This window comes from Amblyomma maculatum, chromosome 8, assembly GCF_055883805.1.
Source record: "Amblyomma maculatum isolate TAMU_Amacu chromosome 8, ASM5588380v1, whole genome shotgun sequence".
Lineage (NCBI taxonomy): Eukaryota > Metazoa > Arthropoda > Arachnida > Ixodida > Ixodidae > Amblyomma > Amblyomma maculatum.
In genome coordinates, this window is record NC_139351.1 from 94443995 (window position 1) to 94462175 (window position 18181).

Sequence of the window (18181 nt, forward strand, 5' to 3'; positions counted from 1 at the left end):
TTGCTTTCCCTAGTATAATACAGCTGGTTAAGACACCCCGATCTGGTACTTTTCTAGTAAAATTGAGGGTTTGATGGAAACCAGTCTCGTCAGAGATAATCATGGCAGAAAAACATCTAGTGCCAACCAGTTGTTAAAATGTTTTCAGCCTACTAAAACAGAATTGGATCAGTTTTTCAACATTCCTGCAACACTCAACAATTGAAAAAAAAAAAAAAAAAAGAAACTTGAGAAAGAAGAGCAAGAAATAGGTGTTGTCACTGTTTGCTTTGTATGGTGAGACTAATACTAACTTGTCTACTGTCCTACTTAACGAATGCACACCAGCGTTTCAGCTAAAAAAACAGCAAAGAAAATTCATTTTGTGTCAGACTGACATAAAAGAAACAAGAAAACATTTAATGTCACTCCTGTAGCATGCCCTTGTAAATGCAGTTAATGTGATTGAGCCACAATTACAACCCGATGAAGACAGTAACCGTTAAAAGCAAAACATTTATTGCGTTTCCAAAAACCACGTGATAACATCATTTACGATTGCACTGATTAGTTGTCGAAGCCTGTCACCAGAAGCGACCATGCGATAGTGTCCCTGTTAGCAGTGCTCGCAAAGATGAACAGCCAAGCTCAGAGGTTGGAAGTTGACACCTATGGCTGCCATGGTACAACTGATTAAACATCAATACTAACAGCTTGCATTGGTGCCGTACAAGGCTTCTTTAATGAGCTGTCACACATCTGTACAATGTTGCAAAGGAACCAAGGCACTCAATTAAGACACAAAAAAAATCCAATGTCGTTCACAGCATACCTAACCATTTTCATTATTAAACCTAGAGAAGTGAGATAGACACAATCATGAAGTACAACCTTTCATACCTTGCCTAGGATGCATTCTCATCTACGTACAGCTGTGCATCCTGACCTTGTCATGTAGGGCATTCTCGTCTATCTACACGTGCCATTTTGTTTACAAGCAAATTACATCCTTTAGAAGGACGTTACAGTTGACACGCACCGAACAATGTCAGTCTGTCCATCACAGCAACATATGTGAGTGATATTGCACACACAACTCTCACGTTATGCACTCTCCCTTAGAAATAGTGAAAATATATAAGCTCTGAATAACACACATGCAAGTTCATTGGGCTCCATTTAGCAACTGTCAGAACCAAATGTTAGAAATGCAAAGCTTAAGAAACAATGAAGTGAATACTATATATATATATAGTTAGGCAATTCTCTGAAAACTGTTTTGCAACAGGATAAAAACCATGTAGAGTACATCCAGTTGACAGTACTACAACTTCTGAGTCCGGGTAGCTTGACTCTTCACTGCAAGGAGGGTGTACACACAGTCTAACTTGCCTCGATGTGCCTATGTTGTGTAGTTTGTGCTCAAGACACAAGCAAGTTAGGTCACTCAGTCTTTTCTGGGTCAACATCATGTGATGTTATGCCATAAAACCGGTGGAAACAAGGCCATAACTGAGTTGGAGCACAGATCCAACTATGGAAGCAAGGAAGCGGCCGAGCTCGCCAAAGCAACAAGTTTTTTATAGGGGTCAAATCTGTCCCAATACGACTGTTCTTAAACCCACGTTTCTACATTATGTGTTCAAAAAGCAACGACTAAAGAAAAATGTAGTTTATACCACAACACTGCAGTTCAACCAATAGCACTTAAATATCGCTACATTTCCTAACGGTCCCGTTGCAGTGAAATATACCTTTAGGAGGCCGCACGAGAGGCAAAGTTATGAACACAATTGAATTAACTTATTTGTTCACAATACACACAATACACAACTACCTGCTTATGCAAAAATTACAACATCAGGTTTAAGCTTCTATTGAATGCTTAAAGCTGTTAGACAAAATAAGTATCAACGAAGTCACAATTTTAGAAAGTGCTAGCCTCCATTAGACACACACACAGTTTTCAAGGTAATAAAAAAAAGGCAATATGTAAGACCACCTACATTATAACCCACACCTAAATGTATCAATGCTAATGTTAGGCACCATACCTCTGAACTAGCAAAGTTAGCCCAGAAAGCCGAGAAAAATTCACCGGTTTTTACTGGAAGAATGAGAATGCCTGAAAAGAACAGAAAGGTAGATTTACAAGGATTAACTTATTGACTGAATGCTACAGCTTGACGACAAGCAATGCAGGTGTGCTTTTTCTGCCCACTTTCTAATGAGCGGCTATCAACATACAAAGAAAAAAGCTTGATTTGAAGCAATGCTGCCAAAATAGGTTTACAAGCCAGAAGTCATCATGGTAAGAAAAATGGTCTCAATTTAGAAGTGATACCAACAGTGCCAACAATAGGGCCATTCTCACTGAAATGACAATTGTATCACAAGGATTTGGTCGTCTGTTCTCAGCTGAATTACCAAACTAAGCTAGCAGCAAAATACACGTTACTCTGTGGTCTACCTCAGCTCCAAAAGCTCAGAGCACAAAAATGCAATCCTTGCACAGCCTGCGTCAGTCCTCACAAACTGGTGGAAGGGCCCTGACCCATCCCGAACAAAAGTGGAACCTGTACAAGAAACCTGAAGCAGTCAATCCAGTTATTTCTTTAGCCCATCTGTTCACTATTCATAGACGGATGTGCAGGCCAGCGATCGGTGTCCAATACACAGGTTCAACGTTTAATACGTTAGAAACCAAAATCAACCGACCCACAACCCACGAAGACCTTATTGCAGACATTTTCTCAGTCATTTCTCATTTTTCAGTCATTTCTCAGTTAATGAGCAGGCATGAGGTTGGCGCTCACATCAGCGTGTCCTCTTCTGCCTTGCAGAACCACCGGTTGGAGGTGAACGCATGGTCGTTACAACTCAAATGTGCTTCTATGCAAGCTGACCTAATTTTTCACGATGCAATTCCGACACAAGCCTCCTGCTGAAAACAAAACAAACTAAGGCTGCTTTCTGCCACCTGTCACATCTAGTGACAAGGACCTTTCTGCCCAGAGTGACCCAACAAGCTAGGACAATTCTCGGGTGCTACTGGCGCCAACGTACTGACATGAGCAAGCAGAACCATGCTATATTTAAGCTTTCATTCAAACATTCTACAAGTGGCCATCAAAATTGAGCTCCAGCGAGTGTGACACAGGTTGGGGGAGCACAACATTGTGTCTCGTGACATGACAACTCAATGTATACAGGTGGCACACTTCTAAAAACATCCGGCGGTCAGGAACAAACGTTGGCAAGTGCAAAACCAGCATGTAAAGGTGCTTGTTTCATATGGCTGGCCAGGAAAGTGTCCCCATTGTATCTACTCTAGTATATGCTGCAGCCCAGCACACACACATATACAACACAACTTGCACAGAGCGAGGATCAAGGTTGCGGGCCCGAGAGAAGATAGAGCAGTCTTCTGCGTGACCGAGGACAAGGCAGCTCCTTGCAAGGTCGGAGCTGTTTGATGAACCATCACCAGTGGAGTGCACAGTCTTTCTCCATCTTCACTGGTAGACAACATGGAAGAGCATCTCAAGCTGCATGGGTTCCTGAGGCCCACTCAAGAGGGGAACCAGTGCGCAGTCAAGTGGCTCCTGGCAAACGACCGGCAGCGGTTGGCCCTGCGCGCCGGCTTCGTAGCCAACTTGATCAGGGCCCAGTTGGGCACGCAGGCCGAGTGGTGAGAGCGGCTGCAGTAGGACCAAGTGTGGCAGCAGCGCTTCGCAGAAAGCCCGAGCTAGGCCCTCGGCTGCACGCTGGGGATCCTCACATCTGCGAAGCAAAAGTCGCACCTTAACGAACATTGGACATCAATAGACAATGTCATGGGACTGACACAACATTGACACAGAATTTCAGGAGGGTCCAAACCATAAATGTTGTGTACTCAAACTGACGAACACCACCCTACCTCCTAGCAAACGGACACACGGCTGCTCTAGCAGCAATGCCTCCTTGCACGTGCGAGCCGGCCACTTCAGAGAGACCAGCAGGGGTCCCCACTGTCCGCCACGGCGACAACACGTGGGCCAACAAAACCCGAGCCGTGCGTTTCCTTGGAACTGGACCATCCTCACACCGTGTGCGCGACTAAGGGACGAGAAGCAATGCTTTCTTTACCGGTTCTCGCGTTTCTTTCTTTCCCTCTTTTCTCCTCTCTCCCAAAAGCACAATAAATGCAGTCTCTACCCAACAACCAAATTGAGAGGTTCTTTGCTCACGGGGCTCCCACGCCCCGGACATAACAATAAATACTGCGAGATACAGTTGAACCCCGCAATAACGAAAACCGCGAGTATGAATTTCTCAATGGAACGAAATATTTTAGTGGCCCCGGCCAACGTTCATAAGATTCAATGCATTTCTTTCAACTGTCAGCACACAGTTCATCACTTGGGACCACGCTCGAGACGATCCAACTCTCCCGTAACTGCGGCGACCCGAGCGGGCGTGCTTACGCCACGCAGAACCCAGTGAAGAGCACATTCGCTCGGTCGGTGTGTTCATCTCTCCACACCTCCGTTACGACCGCGCGGATACCGCGAAGAGCACACTCGCTCGGTCGGTCTGTTGTCCGTCTATTCACACCACCGTTACGACGGCGCGGAGACTTCGCGCCCCGCGAACCCCGCCTGAGTTATGTCTCCCCTCGAACTTCGGAGAAGAGACGCGAGGATTCGACGCCTCAGGGAAGAAGGCATTCGGAGCTGAGACGAGACGAAGCACGGACGCGCACGAAGGCGCACCACATCCAGCCAGGCGACCCTCTGCAGATCAACCTAATCTCTTTTTAAGTATTAAGTATTAATAAACAGTTTGATTTTAACTCTTTATCTGGCCTCACTGCTATCATGGCGCAGCCGACAGGATCTGCAGAGGCGTCTCGCGCGCGCGAAGAACCACCGGACTCCACAGTGCGCAGCAGAACAACCTCGACGAGTTCCGAGACCACCCTCATCTGGTCACCAGCGAAATCGACAATGCGCAGTGTTCTCATCGAGTTGAAAAAACAGCGGCTGGCCGACGAGCTTCGAACCCGTGGACTACCGTGCAGTGGACGTAAGGATGTTCTCGTCACACGCCTCTTGAACGACAACGTTCGCCTTCAGGCCTCGCTGGCTGCGTCCGACTCAGCTACCAGCCAGGCTGAAGCAGTAGGCGATGACAACGGAGGAGCGGACACGGAGGGACCGACGACAGTCGAAATTCTGCAGGCAAGAGTTGACGAACTGGAACGGCTTGTAGCCCAACGACGCACGTCACACGCAGCGAGTGACGCAACGGGGCTACTGCATCCAGTGTCGACACGAACGGGGCACGATACGGACTCCCAACGTAACGACGGAAGTCTCGCGCCTACTACGAGAACGAACCAACGGCCGGCAGATACGAATCGTGGTACACCTCCGCAGTCCTCGCGGGAGAACAACGCTCCAGCTCCCGAGGGTTCGCCAAGCCTGACTGAAATCATGGCCATGTTCGCACGCGCGCAACTGCAGATGACGGAGGTATTGTCGAGAGTGTCGGAGCCAGCTCAGCCCATTCTGATCCAGTCAACGAACGACACCGCGTCCGCCATCCCCGAGTATGACGGCAATGCGCAACAAAATGTCCAGACGTGGATATCGCAGGTGGAGCGCGTAGCTGCCTTGGCACACTGGTCCCCATCACTGACGCTCGCTACTGCAGCAACACGGCTGAAGGGAGCCGCGAAGGATTGGCACAGCTCTTACGGAATGAGTTGCGAATCGTGGGACTCATGGAAGCAAGCCTTCTCCTCGCGCTTCGACAGGAGGCTCACGATGCAGGAATTCCTGGTCCTGCAGGCTGATCGAAGACTACGCAGTTCGGAGACATTGGTTGAGTACATGTATTCGAAAAATGCTCTGCTTGACAAATCTCCGTACCCGATGGCGAACGAAGAAAGAATTTCGCTGATTCTCAGCGGAATCGACGACGACACATGGGCTAATCCACTCGCTGCACAGCCCTTCAGCAACGTCATCGAACTGATCGACCGCGCAGCGCTGCTCGACACCAGGCGACGCAAGACAGTCAAGACGCAGTTCCGACAATCTGGTCCTGGGCGGTCTAACCAGATGAGCAGCGACGGATCAAGGACGGCGACAGACGGGCGCAGCGATCTCCGCGAACAGTCAACGCCGCGAGAACAGCGAGAACCGATGCGGGCCACGCGAGTGCATACCTGCTTCAACTGCGGCACAACGGGCCACTTTTCGAGGGATTGCACGAGGCCGAAGACGGGAGCCACGATCGCTGCGGAACAACGCCGAGCAGCCAGATCCAACGGCGCAGGCAATACCGGGACGACAAACAGGCAAGCGAATTGTTTTCTGCAATCAACGGGAGGCAATTTGCCCATCGTCGAGGGCCTCGTCGACAACCAACCGGTGAGAGTCTGCATCGATAGCGGCTCAAACGTATCCATTCTTAACGAGAGCTCTGTGGGCCCTAACGTTCGCCCCCGACCGTGGGCGTCCCCAGATCACATTGAAGTGCTTGACCGATGCATCAGACCAACGCGAGTGGCAGCGTTGGACGTGACCGTCGGAACATCGACCGTGCGGCTCGAAGAGGTCGTGATCGCGCCCTTGCCCAGTGCCATGGATCTGATTCTCGGTTCAGACTGGCGCCGTGCCGCGAACGTCGACGTCACGTTCCACCCTACGAACGATGTCACCCTCGTCCCAATACCGCCGTCGGTGAGTGAATCTACCGTACACACTCCAAGCGCATGCAGTGTGAATTGTACTGGCGAGACGCTGATAGCGGCCTTCAGCAACCGCGCAGTCATTGAAGAAATTTCACCAGACAGCGACATCGACTTCGTGAGACTGAACTCGAAGGGCCTGGGTCCCGACGAAGATTTCTCCGACCTGGTTGAAGAGTCTGCATGTAAAATGACCCATGACGTGAACGCCAACGAAAGAGATGAGCCCCGCTCAATTCTGAATCGTCACGACGACGCGTTTACGGCGAGCACAGATGCGCTGGGGCTTTGTGCTCACGTAGAGCACCGCGATGAACTTAAGGACAACATTCCTGTCGCCACAGCGCCGTACCGATCTTGCCCCGCGGACCGACAGCTCATGAAGGACGAGGTCAGAGACCACTTGGCTATGAAAAGAACATCCACGTACATGGACGATGTCGGCCAGGGAGCAGCTACGATCCCCGAAGCGCTGTCACTGCGCGATGAGGCGCGGAGAAGAGTCGTCGTCAACGACTTAAAGACGGACATCAAGAAGCGTCAATTCATGCGAGACGACATCTCATTTCTTGGCTATAGGATCGCCGCAGAAGGGCGAACCCTGGACGAGGCGAGAGTCGCAGGAGTCGACAAGTTCCAGCCCGAAAGCAACGTCAAAAAATTGTATTTGTTCCTGCAATTGGCAAACCATTACCGCAAGGTTCGTGGATACGCGCGCCTGAGGACAGGCGCAAAATTTAGAGGGGTCGTGTCAGCACACAGTTCATCACTTGGGACCACGCTCGAGACGATCCAACTCTCCCGTAACTGCGGCGACCCGAGCGGGCGTGCTTACGCCACGCAGAACCCAGTGAAGAGCACATTCGCTCGGTCGGTGTGTTCATCTCTCCACACCTCCGTTACGACCGCGCGGATACCGCGAAGAGCACGCTCGCTCGGTCGGTCTGTTGTCCGTCTATTCACACCACCGTTACGACGGCGCGGAGACTTCGCGCCCCGCGAACCCCGCCTGAGTTATGTCTCCCCTCGAACTTCGGAGAAGAGACGCGAGGATTCGACGCCTCAGGGAAGAAGGCATTCGGAGCCGAGACGAGACGAAGCACGGACGCGCACGAAGGCGCACCACATCCAGCCAGGCGACCCTCTGCAGATCAACCTAATCTCTTTTTAAGTATTAAGTATTAATAAACAGTTTGATTTTAACTCTTTATCTGGCCTCACTGCTATCACAACAACGAAGGTTTCTGAAGTAGTAGTCCACACATTTTCTTCGTTCTTAAATAACAGAAAATTAAAACACTGGAATGCATTTTAGTACACCACTTTTAACATTTTCGGCACTTCCACGCTCCCAAAAAGCACATTTACGGACACTGCCATGTTTGTTTACAAGTTGTTGATGAAAAAAAAAAAAAGGACATTTTTGGCGGGCTCTGATTTGTCGCCAACCAGTTCAAATGGGCACGGCCATATCGTCATCACGGATGTTAATGTTCGCTGCGCCCCAGCAGGTCACACATCCATTGTTTTGTTTTTGTCTGGAGAGTTAACATGCTGAGAAGATGCCTCCTCCAACCAAAAAGCGGCAGTTTTTAACGCTTCAGGACAAGGCAGAACTAATCGCTCAAGCTGCTAATGGAAGGAAGAAAATGGATATTGCGCAAGCGTTTGAACACCGTGCAGTTCGCTGTTGACGATTTTGAAGTGCAAAGACAGCATCTTGACTGCTCTGGAGAATGGAGCACGTGCGCCGCACAAGACAGTGACAACGCCGACTTTTGAAGATGTAGCCAAGGCTACTACACATGCCTAGTTCTTGGAACAGAGAGCAAACAAGGTGCCACTGTCCGGAATCTTAGTGCAGCAAAACGCCCTTGGCTTCGTGTGATCACAGACTTTTTCTAATAAAGTTTTCTTTCCGCAGGCTCAGGTTCGTACTTATTCACCTATACAGTCCCATTTTCACGGCAACGAAATTCTCGCAAAAACGAAAAATTTTCTCGCCCCCGGCAATTTTGTTATTGCAGTGTTCAACTGTATTCACGCTTTGGCTGCATTGTGAACCGGTGTAGTGTGAAGATCAGCTCTGGCTAGTTGGCACGAACTCGCGTGCAAAAAAGAAGCTGAAAGGATGAAATGAACTGCAGAACGCACAAACAGAACTTGCTTGCAAGCGGAAATGTAGTACAGGCACCTCCAATAATTATGCAGTGCTGATGTTTCTTAAAAAAAAAAAAAAAGAACGTGCCCAAAATAAAAACTGCAGCTAGATTGAGGCCATACTCTACAATGTTAAGGCCCTGAAAAAAAAATTAAAATTAGCTGGAAGCAATGAACTTCCAGTGTGTAATCGCAAAATTGTCCTTTCACTGCAGAAGTGCAGCAATGAAAAACTAATACGTTCTAAGAAAAACAGACGATCCCCTAGCTGGCAATTTTTCAGGCTCCAATAATCCGCACTTGCATGAACATTACGAACTCTGTTGAGGAACCGTTACACACACCACAAAGAAGTGCATATTCACTATCAATATTTGGGTCTTTGTATTGCAAAAGTTCAGTATTTTAGACTAAAATTGACGCCAACCATTGTGGACATTGTGTTTCAAGTGAAAGTCCAGTTTTTCGACTAACACAGACACGAGCAGACATCGCAGTCACAACCAACCGGCTCTTTGCAACCATGAAAGGCATAGCCTCCAAAGAAGAGCGCACGAGAGAGAGGACGTGCGATCCCAGTGATCCCGCTGAAAATGTATCAAAGTCTCGCACGGCCGCAGCAGAGACAACGAAGCCTGTGTCACAGGCATGTGGGGGTGAGGGCGTAGTCAGAGGCACTCACTTCTGGCCTTCATGACCGTCATTAGCCATGCAAACAAACTACGTTCTCTATTTTCCCAACATGTAGAGTGGTGCGAGGTGTGCATTGCAAAGCATCCAAGCAAGGCATGACTCGGCTGTGTGACACAACCTGGCGCTGGTGACATGATGTTATGGCAGTGACGAAAGCGTGACTCTGGCCTATTATTGCTTACAAATGAAACAAGTTTGCAATTTTTCAAGCTGGTTTTTCATGGCAAAATGTACACCACTGGTAACAACCACAACAACAACAAAAAGTAGAAAAATTACCACTAGTACAGCAATGTGCATTTATTTAGTTATTCACGCTGAAGATTCGATAACACTGAAAACTAAACATTCACAGAATTGCCTGTTTGGTTGGGTGTGACTACAGTAATTGAGAGACATAAAAATCTAAACTTTTTTATTTCAAATCTCGATGTTTCGAAGACGGCTCGGCTTAATCTTCAGAGGTTACTACTGCAGGTTGTTTCACTTTCAGCTTTACCTACAGGTGGAAGGGAACAGCAGTCGTGAATACCACTCTCCCTCCCATCTGCACTGCTACAAGTCAAACAACTCCATCACCCTTTGAGTTGGCACACACACAAAAAACAGTTTAGAAGTGGCCTAAAAATGTTTTTCTCTCAGTTTCCTAGACAGTTTGATAACAGTGACAGCTCAAGTGCCAAGATTATCTATCCAAATAACACAGCAAAGAGATAAATCCATCAAAAATAGATATGTACTGCATAAACTACGTCTCATTAATTTCATGATTACTTGAATCAGCCACCGGCCCATTTCCCACAAAAGCGGATGAGGTGCTGACACAACTTAGAGCCTCAATTTCCAAGCCAAATCAGAAGCAGCCGTTTCTCACCCGCCCCATGTAGGTCCACCGTCACAGGAAAGGAGAAAGAATTCCGTCCACCGAAGGCACAGGCCTCGAGCACAGAAGTCTGAGAAGGACCGCAGTCGCACGCCCGTGACACCTTCTAGGCTGCGGCCGTCAATGGGACTCCTCACCCTGAAGCAGCAAAACAGAAGAAACGTCAAAACTATGCAAACCAGACAATGTGGCAATAGCATGGCTTTATGGCTAGACAGGTAGCTCTAGTTTTCCGTCTATGTGCTTGCATACCAGCATGAAGCCAGAAGTGTCTCCTAATATACACTCGGCTCTGCTGTTGATGGCAGGCAACTTTGTGTAGTCACCATAGAAGCTGGATGCATGAAAAATCTTACTACGTCCTGTGAAACATTTTTACGAAAGTAAAGTGAGTGACATTTCTTAAGTGTGCTTGCTGTAAGTGCAGGCACAGTAAAATTGCATTAATTTGGAAATTCAGATACAGTCGAACCCGGTTATATCGAACCCGGATATATCGAATTTTGGTTATATCGAACTCACGAAATATCCCCTTGAAAATCCCATGTAAAAGTATAGGAAAGCCGCGTGTCATATATCGAACTCAATTTCACCAGTCGTTCGATATATCGAACTCCGCACCACGCACTGGAAAGTGTGCCTTCCCCAAAGACGATCGCATCACCCTTGGCCGCTTGCCGCGTGACGTTTTCAAGCCACGCGCGGAAGGAATGAGAGGGGACAGTTCGGCGACAGCAAGTCTGGGCAGCGCCGCACCCATTCCCCAAAGGCGCGCGCATCTGCAGTTGTCGTTTCCCGCGCGCCAACACATGACGTTTGCAAGCCATGTGCGTGGGTGTGCCCATTCTTTTGCTGAGCTATCTCTCTCCTTCAGCACGCGCAACGCATGCGCCAAGCCAGCTCAGCCCGTTTTCAGACAGACGTCGGACGCTTTCTCCAGCATGTGTTGCGAACCCTCTACGTGCGGCAGCACGGCGGCGGACGTGGCTATGGCGCCTGCGGATGTTAAGAAGCGCCAGCTCTATTTCTTTTTTTTTTTTTTTTTTGCGAGAGTCATTCTTTCCTATCGTTGGGCTGTACGCGCGGCGTAGCGTAAGATATATGGCGGCTGCGGACGTTAAAAAGCGGCAGGAATTTTTTCTTCCTTTTTTTTTGCGGGGATGTTTATTTTATATTTTTTTGTCGTTTATCCTTGCATGATTAATCAGCGAAAGCACGCGGTCAGCTGCTGCGATCATGACGCCCGCCCCAAGCCATCACGGGCACTCTGCCAAGTTCACTCCCCGCCATCGCAGGAGCTATCAAAAGATAAACGCGCCCTGACGTTATCGCTGCGCAGCATCTTGGCACGCTGCCAATGAGCTGTGGATGAGACGACCGAAACGGACTGACGCGCGCCATCGACATGCAAGCGAAAATGCTCGCGATTTCTGCCGCCGCGGCGACACAGAAACCTTGTTTTGAGCTGCCGCGGTGGCTCGAGCAGCGAGAGGGACGCAGTTCCAACAAGTTTGAAAATTTTTGCTCTATCGCTGCCGCTCATCGCTTGCATGTGAGCGAGCTAGCCTTAACGCATTTTTTTTTTTTTTAATTCTCGGGTGCAAAAGTGGAGGGTGGGTTCATTATGCGAGTGGGTTGATTACGCGACAAATACGGTATCGTTTTTTCACATCGTAAGTGCCGTCGCAAGCCGATTTCTGTATATCGAATTATCGATATATCGAACTATTTCGCGATCCCCTTCGAGTTCGATATATATCCGGGTTCGACTGTAATTTGAACTAGGAGTGCGATCCCAACCGAACAAAATGAACAGGCTCACACCAGTTAATTCTGATGGGGGTCGCATCGAGATAACAACCAGAGTAGTCAGAGGCCACCAACATCAACCTTTCTGAGCTTAACTGCATGGAACCGTCGCGCCCTAGCACTCTGCTACTGAGTCACAGAGTGAAAAGGGTAGCGGTCACTTTTCATAGACATTTGATAACACAAACTTTCAGTTAATTCAAACACTTTTCCTGTATTCTGAAGGCCAAATTAAATCCTTTCGTTCCAGTTGCAAGCGATTTCTGGTACAAGAATGAGAGGATTGGTACCCACCCGGTATTCTTTGGTCGGTCATCCTCAGTCCAGATGACCGCAATGTGACCTGACTCCTCGCCAGGTGCCGAGGGGACCACCGGCACGTGCCAGTCTCTCATGGCACGCAGGGCAGTCCGCAGACTTCCCATGCTGGCAGGTGACAGTTGCACCAACACGCCGTCTTCGACGACACTGTGCTTGGCCTCACCAGGGCCCTTGAGGGCGCCACTGAACACCACAAAGGAGGCCCCCGTGATCTCCACGGCACTCCCGGGACGGGCCTGGATGTGGAAGTGCGGTGGAATCATTTCTGAGCATCTTTCTCAGAAAGCGGGCCTAAGGACACACGAACGAGACTGAACACGAGACAATGCAGTTTCAGAGCAAAGACGCACCAGACGAGACTAGCATACCATTAGGTGGTAGCTACACCAGCATCACAAAGGAAGGGCAACACCAATTGCCTCAGGGCATCAAGGAATATGTAAAAAGAAAAAAAGAAGTACTAAATGAAAGAAAAAGTTTGACCATTCTCATTTCTAAGTTCTTAAACAATATGGACTAAAACGGCAGAGCAATTAGACCAGTGATGCGCTAATCCTGAGCTGGAGCAACAGATCAGTGTGAATTTCTATAAATATAAATGTTTCCAAACGATGCAGACAGCACTCAAGTTGGTGTCAATAAATAGCAGTTATTCTTTTGCTGAACTATGCCCCCTTTTTTTGGTGGCCTTTTCCTGAAACTTGCAAAACTTGAAAAATAGTCCAGTGTGAACGTGAACAGAGACGGTTCCCTAAAGAAATAAAGAAATTTCAATGCCAGCCATTGAATCGAGTTTAGACCAAAGTTTAGAAGCTCAGTACAAAGGAGACCAGTGCCGACAGCCAAGCTGCGCTCAAACTGGGGAGAGCCCACTGCGAGGGCACGCCTCGCTCACCTGGAGAGCCTGTGAGTGGTAGGTGCCCGCGTCCGGCGCCTGAACGCAGACAAGGTGCGCGTCAGCCTCTGGGCTTAGATTGCCGGCCAGAGCCAGCACGTGCTCGTTGCCATCGAGGACGCGCACCAGTGCGTCGTAACGGTTGCGCGGCACCCGCACCGTCGTCTGGCGCCCCTCGAGGTGCACCAGCAGACCTGACAGGCTGGCCAGCTGATACTGGAAGTTGCGGAAGTCCTGAATGGGCAGACAGGTACAAAAGGGTGGATCAGAATGCTGCTTAGATGAGAGTGCTCTCCAGTGCTCGCTGCACTGAGAAATAACGAGACACAGATGTTGCTGCTTCCTATATAGTAGTGCTAGAGTTAGGGCATGCTTTCTGTTGTGCTGGCTGGCCAATGTCCTAAAGGGAGTGTAGACAGAAGAGGACAAAGTAATGATCAGAAACTTGATACATAAAGAGAAACTGGCACAAATGAGGCTAGGCAAAATCACAGTGCAAGTTACAATCATGAAGGGCTGCAACCGGAACCCTCTGGCTGTGAGCAGCAATAACATGTTTGCACCTCCTCGTCCTTGTGCCCATCCTTTTGTGCGCTTCATTACAAAGAGTATGCTTTTATTTACTCCGTTTTACAGGTCCTGAGAACTGCTAGACAGCTTGTTGAAATTTGGGAGTTATAAACATGTAGTAAAACCTCGTTAATTCGGATCTCACGGGAGTAAAAAAATTGTCCGAATTATCCGAATGCCGAATTATCGAATGAACAACAAAAACAGCACAAGAAAAAAGCTTTTATTCCTCACCTCTACTTCGTGAAGAAGTCTGTTATTGCAGTTTGTTTCTTCGCCGAAAACTGGGCGGCAAGAACAACTTTTCAAACATGTGCCAAACCCTCCAACGCAAGCGTGTTATGCGGGGCATCGAGGCAAAATTCTTCCAATACAGCGAGGGTGTCCGCAGCTTCTTTGGTCGTACGCCGTGCCGGAAGTTCTTCGCGGAGGTCGTCTTGGTCATCATCGGACACCTCGCCAGTAGCACAGAGGGCATCAGCGATGATCTCTGTATCACTCAACTGACCGGCTATAATAACCCCGTCATCGATGCCGATGTAGTCGCTGAGGTGTACTTCAGCAGGAAGCAAAGCAACGAGTGCCGTATTGTCATCATCGTCAGGTGCAGCAGCCTCCAGGCTTTCAGGCGGCTCCGGTTGCCCAAATCAGCAGTGTCTGAAGCAGTTGGCTATTACAGCTGCCGGCATGTTTGACCACACGTTTGCCAAAATGTGGATTGCGCTCAGAAGCGTTACAGTGTAAGGCTGTTTTCGCTCCATGCAGAGCAGCATACGTTCCAAAACTTGTTTCCGGTATTTTTTTTTTCACGTACTGTATGATCCCTTGATCCATTGGCTGTAGCGCGGCGGTCGTATTCGGCGGCAGAAATACAAGTTTTATCGCTTGAAGCTCAGAAACGCTGCAGTGCGCAGAGCAGTTGTCCACCACTAGCAGCACCTTCCGTTTCTTGGCGCTGAACCGACGGTCGAGCTCTAGTAGCCACGAACGAAATATCTCGGAAGTCATCCACGCCTTCCTGTTCGCGTGGTAGTCGACTGGCAGGTGCTTGATGTTATAAAAACATCTTGGTTTGAGCGCCTTACCGATGACGAGAAGAGGAAGGCGCTCTGTGCCCGTCATGTTGGCCGCTAAAAGCACGGTAACACATTCTTTACTCCTCTTCCCGCCGGTGCAAGGGTCCCCCTTAAACGTAATGGTCTTATCTGGCAGCGCCTTAAAAAAGAGCGCTGTCTCGTCCGCGTTGAACACATCGTTGGGGTTATAAGCTGCAATATGTTCTAGGAGGTCGACGCTCTGCCAGCCCTTGACGACTTCTTCGTCGACCGCACCTCTCTCCCCGCACACAGCCTTGACCACAAGGCCAAGCCTTTCCTTAAACCGTGTAAGCCAGCCCTCCGATGCTTTGAAAGAACAGATATTCATGCGGAGGGCATAGGTTTCTGCCTGCGCGCAGATTAACGGCCCACTTAATGGGAGCCTCGCGTCCCGTGCGGTGCCAATCCACCGCAACAATGCATCTTCCAACTGAGGGTGGGCGGCGGTTCGCATACGTTTGCGAGCCGAATGGAACTTTTCATTCTGAAACACTTCCATGATCTGCGCCTCATTCTTCACATACGTTCCTAGTGTGCTTCGCTTTACGTCGAATCGACGCATCACCTCTTCACGGGAGGCGCCTTCTTTCAGTGCCTTCAGGGTTTCCACCTTTTGCCCCAAGTCTTTGGCCACATACTTAGCCCGCTTAGCAGGAGTCCCCATCACGGCAAAGCGAAACACCACAAACGCACGCGCGCGCACACACACACACACACGTGCACCGCCCCAACCGAAACATGCACAGAAAATCACAAAATGGCTGCCTTGAGCAAGCACGCACACGGAGGGAAGAATGCGAGAGCGAGGGTCGTCTCGTGCTCGAGCATGCACCGCATGTGCTCGAGAGAACTGATGGCAGTAGCGATGCGTGCTCTGAAAATGCTACCGTTGATATGTTTTCGGTTTCGGAATAGAGTAGTTTCCGGCCAGGATCCTGTTTTCGGATAATGATAACAGCAATGCATGCTGCAAAAAGCCACTTCAGCACCGGCCACGGCCTGTCTCCAGTTTGAATTAGCCGGTGCGCACCGAATTTTGCTCCAAATTAACGAGGGTTTGCTACCATAGACTTGTGTACATTTTTGAAGGGAGGGTGTGAGCAGGCCGAATTATCCGAATTTCCGAATTAACGGGGGCCAAATTAGCGAGGTTTGACTATTTTGCACTTGCTAGTCTTGCAGACATTTGGCTAGTCTCTTTCAGGCTGTGCAGGTCTGGATAAACGTGTGTGAGTACCACTGCTCGTAGTTTACAAACTTCTCGTGTGACCCTGCACTGCAAGCAGGACACTTTTTCAGGTGGACAAGGCACAAGTCGCAGTACTGTGAACGTGCCACAACATGCCGTAAAAAGGAATTCTTATCTTAGCACAAGGCCAAGAGACTGGCTCAGTAAGAAAAAAAAAAAAGCTGTGCTCACAAGAATGCCAGTGCGGCATATATGCCAACAAGCCTTCTCAAATGCAAACAGAGTTACAGATCACTCACCAGCAGAACGGTCATGATAGTGTGGCCAACCTCTAAGTAGACAGATCGCCGCCCACGAACGCTGACCATGGGGTATGGGTACACTGGAAAAGGCAAAACTCCCCTGGTGACTATACTTACCTCACCCTCTAAAACTAGTTTCAAGCTTAACTGCATCCACTCAAGTTCAGGCTAATCACAGCATAATGCAAGCATGACTGCAGGAAGGCACCATTAAAACCTAAGGTGGTTAAAATTTCCGAAGCCCTCCACTATTGTGTCTCTCATAGCCTGAGTCACCTTAGGACATTAAATCACACAAACTAAACCAAACCAAAACCTAGATTTGTCCTGGCTTGGCAATGATTTGAAGAGGGAAATGCATGCAATTTTAAAAAGGAAAAAGAAGAGCCCTTGAGGATACATTTGAGGCATCGTTTTGACATTGTAGGACCCCAGGGCAGAGTTCACCCCGCACACACCCAGATGGCTCTGAGAAACAAGTGTATGCTGCCTTAGACAAATGCGCATTCAAGCAGTAGAAATTATCAAAATGTCTACGGAGTGAATTAATTCCTGTGACAAGAAGAAGCCTCTGGAAACATCTGGCACAAATGTGTCTAGGTAAGCTGCAGAGCTTTCATTTGACCTGCTATGCTCACCTTCAAACTCGGCTCCGAGCCTCAAGAGTAGCCGCAGCGGCAGTAGACGTGCCCAGGGCATCTCCAGCCGCTGAAGCAAGACAGCGCACAACCACGGGGGACGCGGAAGAACCAGCCCATCCAAGCACTGTCCAAGTGACAGAAAGGACCGAGTAGAAAAAAAACAAAACATTAATTGATCTTTCTTAATTTCAGGCACGTAAAGAAAGTTTCTCCTATTATTCTTTTAAACAGAGGGCGGCAGCGAAATTTCAGTTCCACAGTTCTCTACACCCCTGCCTCCACAGAGAACTTATGCGAGAGCCATGGTGCAAGTCAGCAAATATGGCTAAAGGACACCACTAATTCGCAAAAATGGTGTTTAAGCATGTTCTACAATGCTCGACGTGATAGTTTATATAATGGACAATGATGTGACGCTAGCCACACAAAAAAGGGACAGAAATGTTGCGTGTGTTCAGGAATCATGCGGGCAGGAATAAACAGGATCAATATAACCAGTGCTATACAACCCAAATATATCGAACCCGGATATATCGAATTTTGGTTATATCGAACTCACAGAATATCCCCTTGAAAATCCCATGTAAAAGTATAGGAAAGCCGCGTCATATATCGAACTCAATTTCACTGGTCGTTCGATATATTGAACTCTGCACCACGCACTGGAAAGTGTGCCTTTCCAAAAGGCGATCGCATCACCCTCAGCCGTTTGCCGCGTGACGTTTTCAAGTCACACGTGGAAGGAATGAGAAGGGACAATTCGGCTAGGGCAGCGCTGCGCCCATTCCCCAAAGGCGCGCGCATTTGTGGTTGTTATCGTTTCCCGCGCGCCAGCACGTGACATTTGCAAGATGTGCGTGAATGAACCAGAGAGAACCGGCGGGAAAGAGAGGGGGAAAA

At 48.8% G+C, this 18181-nt stretch overlaps 1 protein-coding gene across 1 annotated transcript in view; it reads right to left on the reverse strand.

Annotated features, from left to right (window-relative positions):
- Nucleotides 1-461: 461 nt before the first annotated feature.
- Nucleotides 462-18181, reverse strand: part of Sara (Smad anchor for receptor activation) — a 37621-nt gene continuing 19901 nt past the window's right edge. The window contains exons 10-15 of the mRNA XM_084576851.1: nucleotides 17279-17405; nucleotides 16638-16720; nucleotides 13483-13716; nucleotides 12561-12823; nucleotides 10449-10595; nucleotides 462-3762 (exon numbers count right to left, since the gene is read on the reverse strand). Of these exons, the coding sequence (XP_084432977.1) occupies nucleotides 3495-3762; nucleotides 10449-10595; nucleotides 12561-12823; nucleotides 13483-13716; nucleotides 16638-16720; nucleotides 17279-17405 (1122 nt within the window). The 3' untranslated portion in view covers nucleotides 462-3494. The remainder of the gene's footprint in view (nucleotides 3763-10448; nucleotides 10596-12560; nucleotides 12824-13482; nucleotides 13717-16637; nucleotides 16721-17278; nucleotides 17406-18181) is intronic.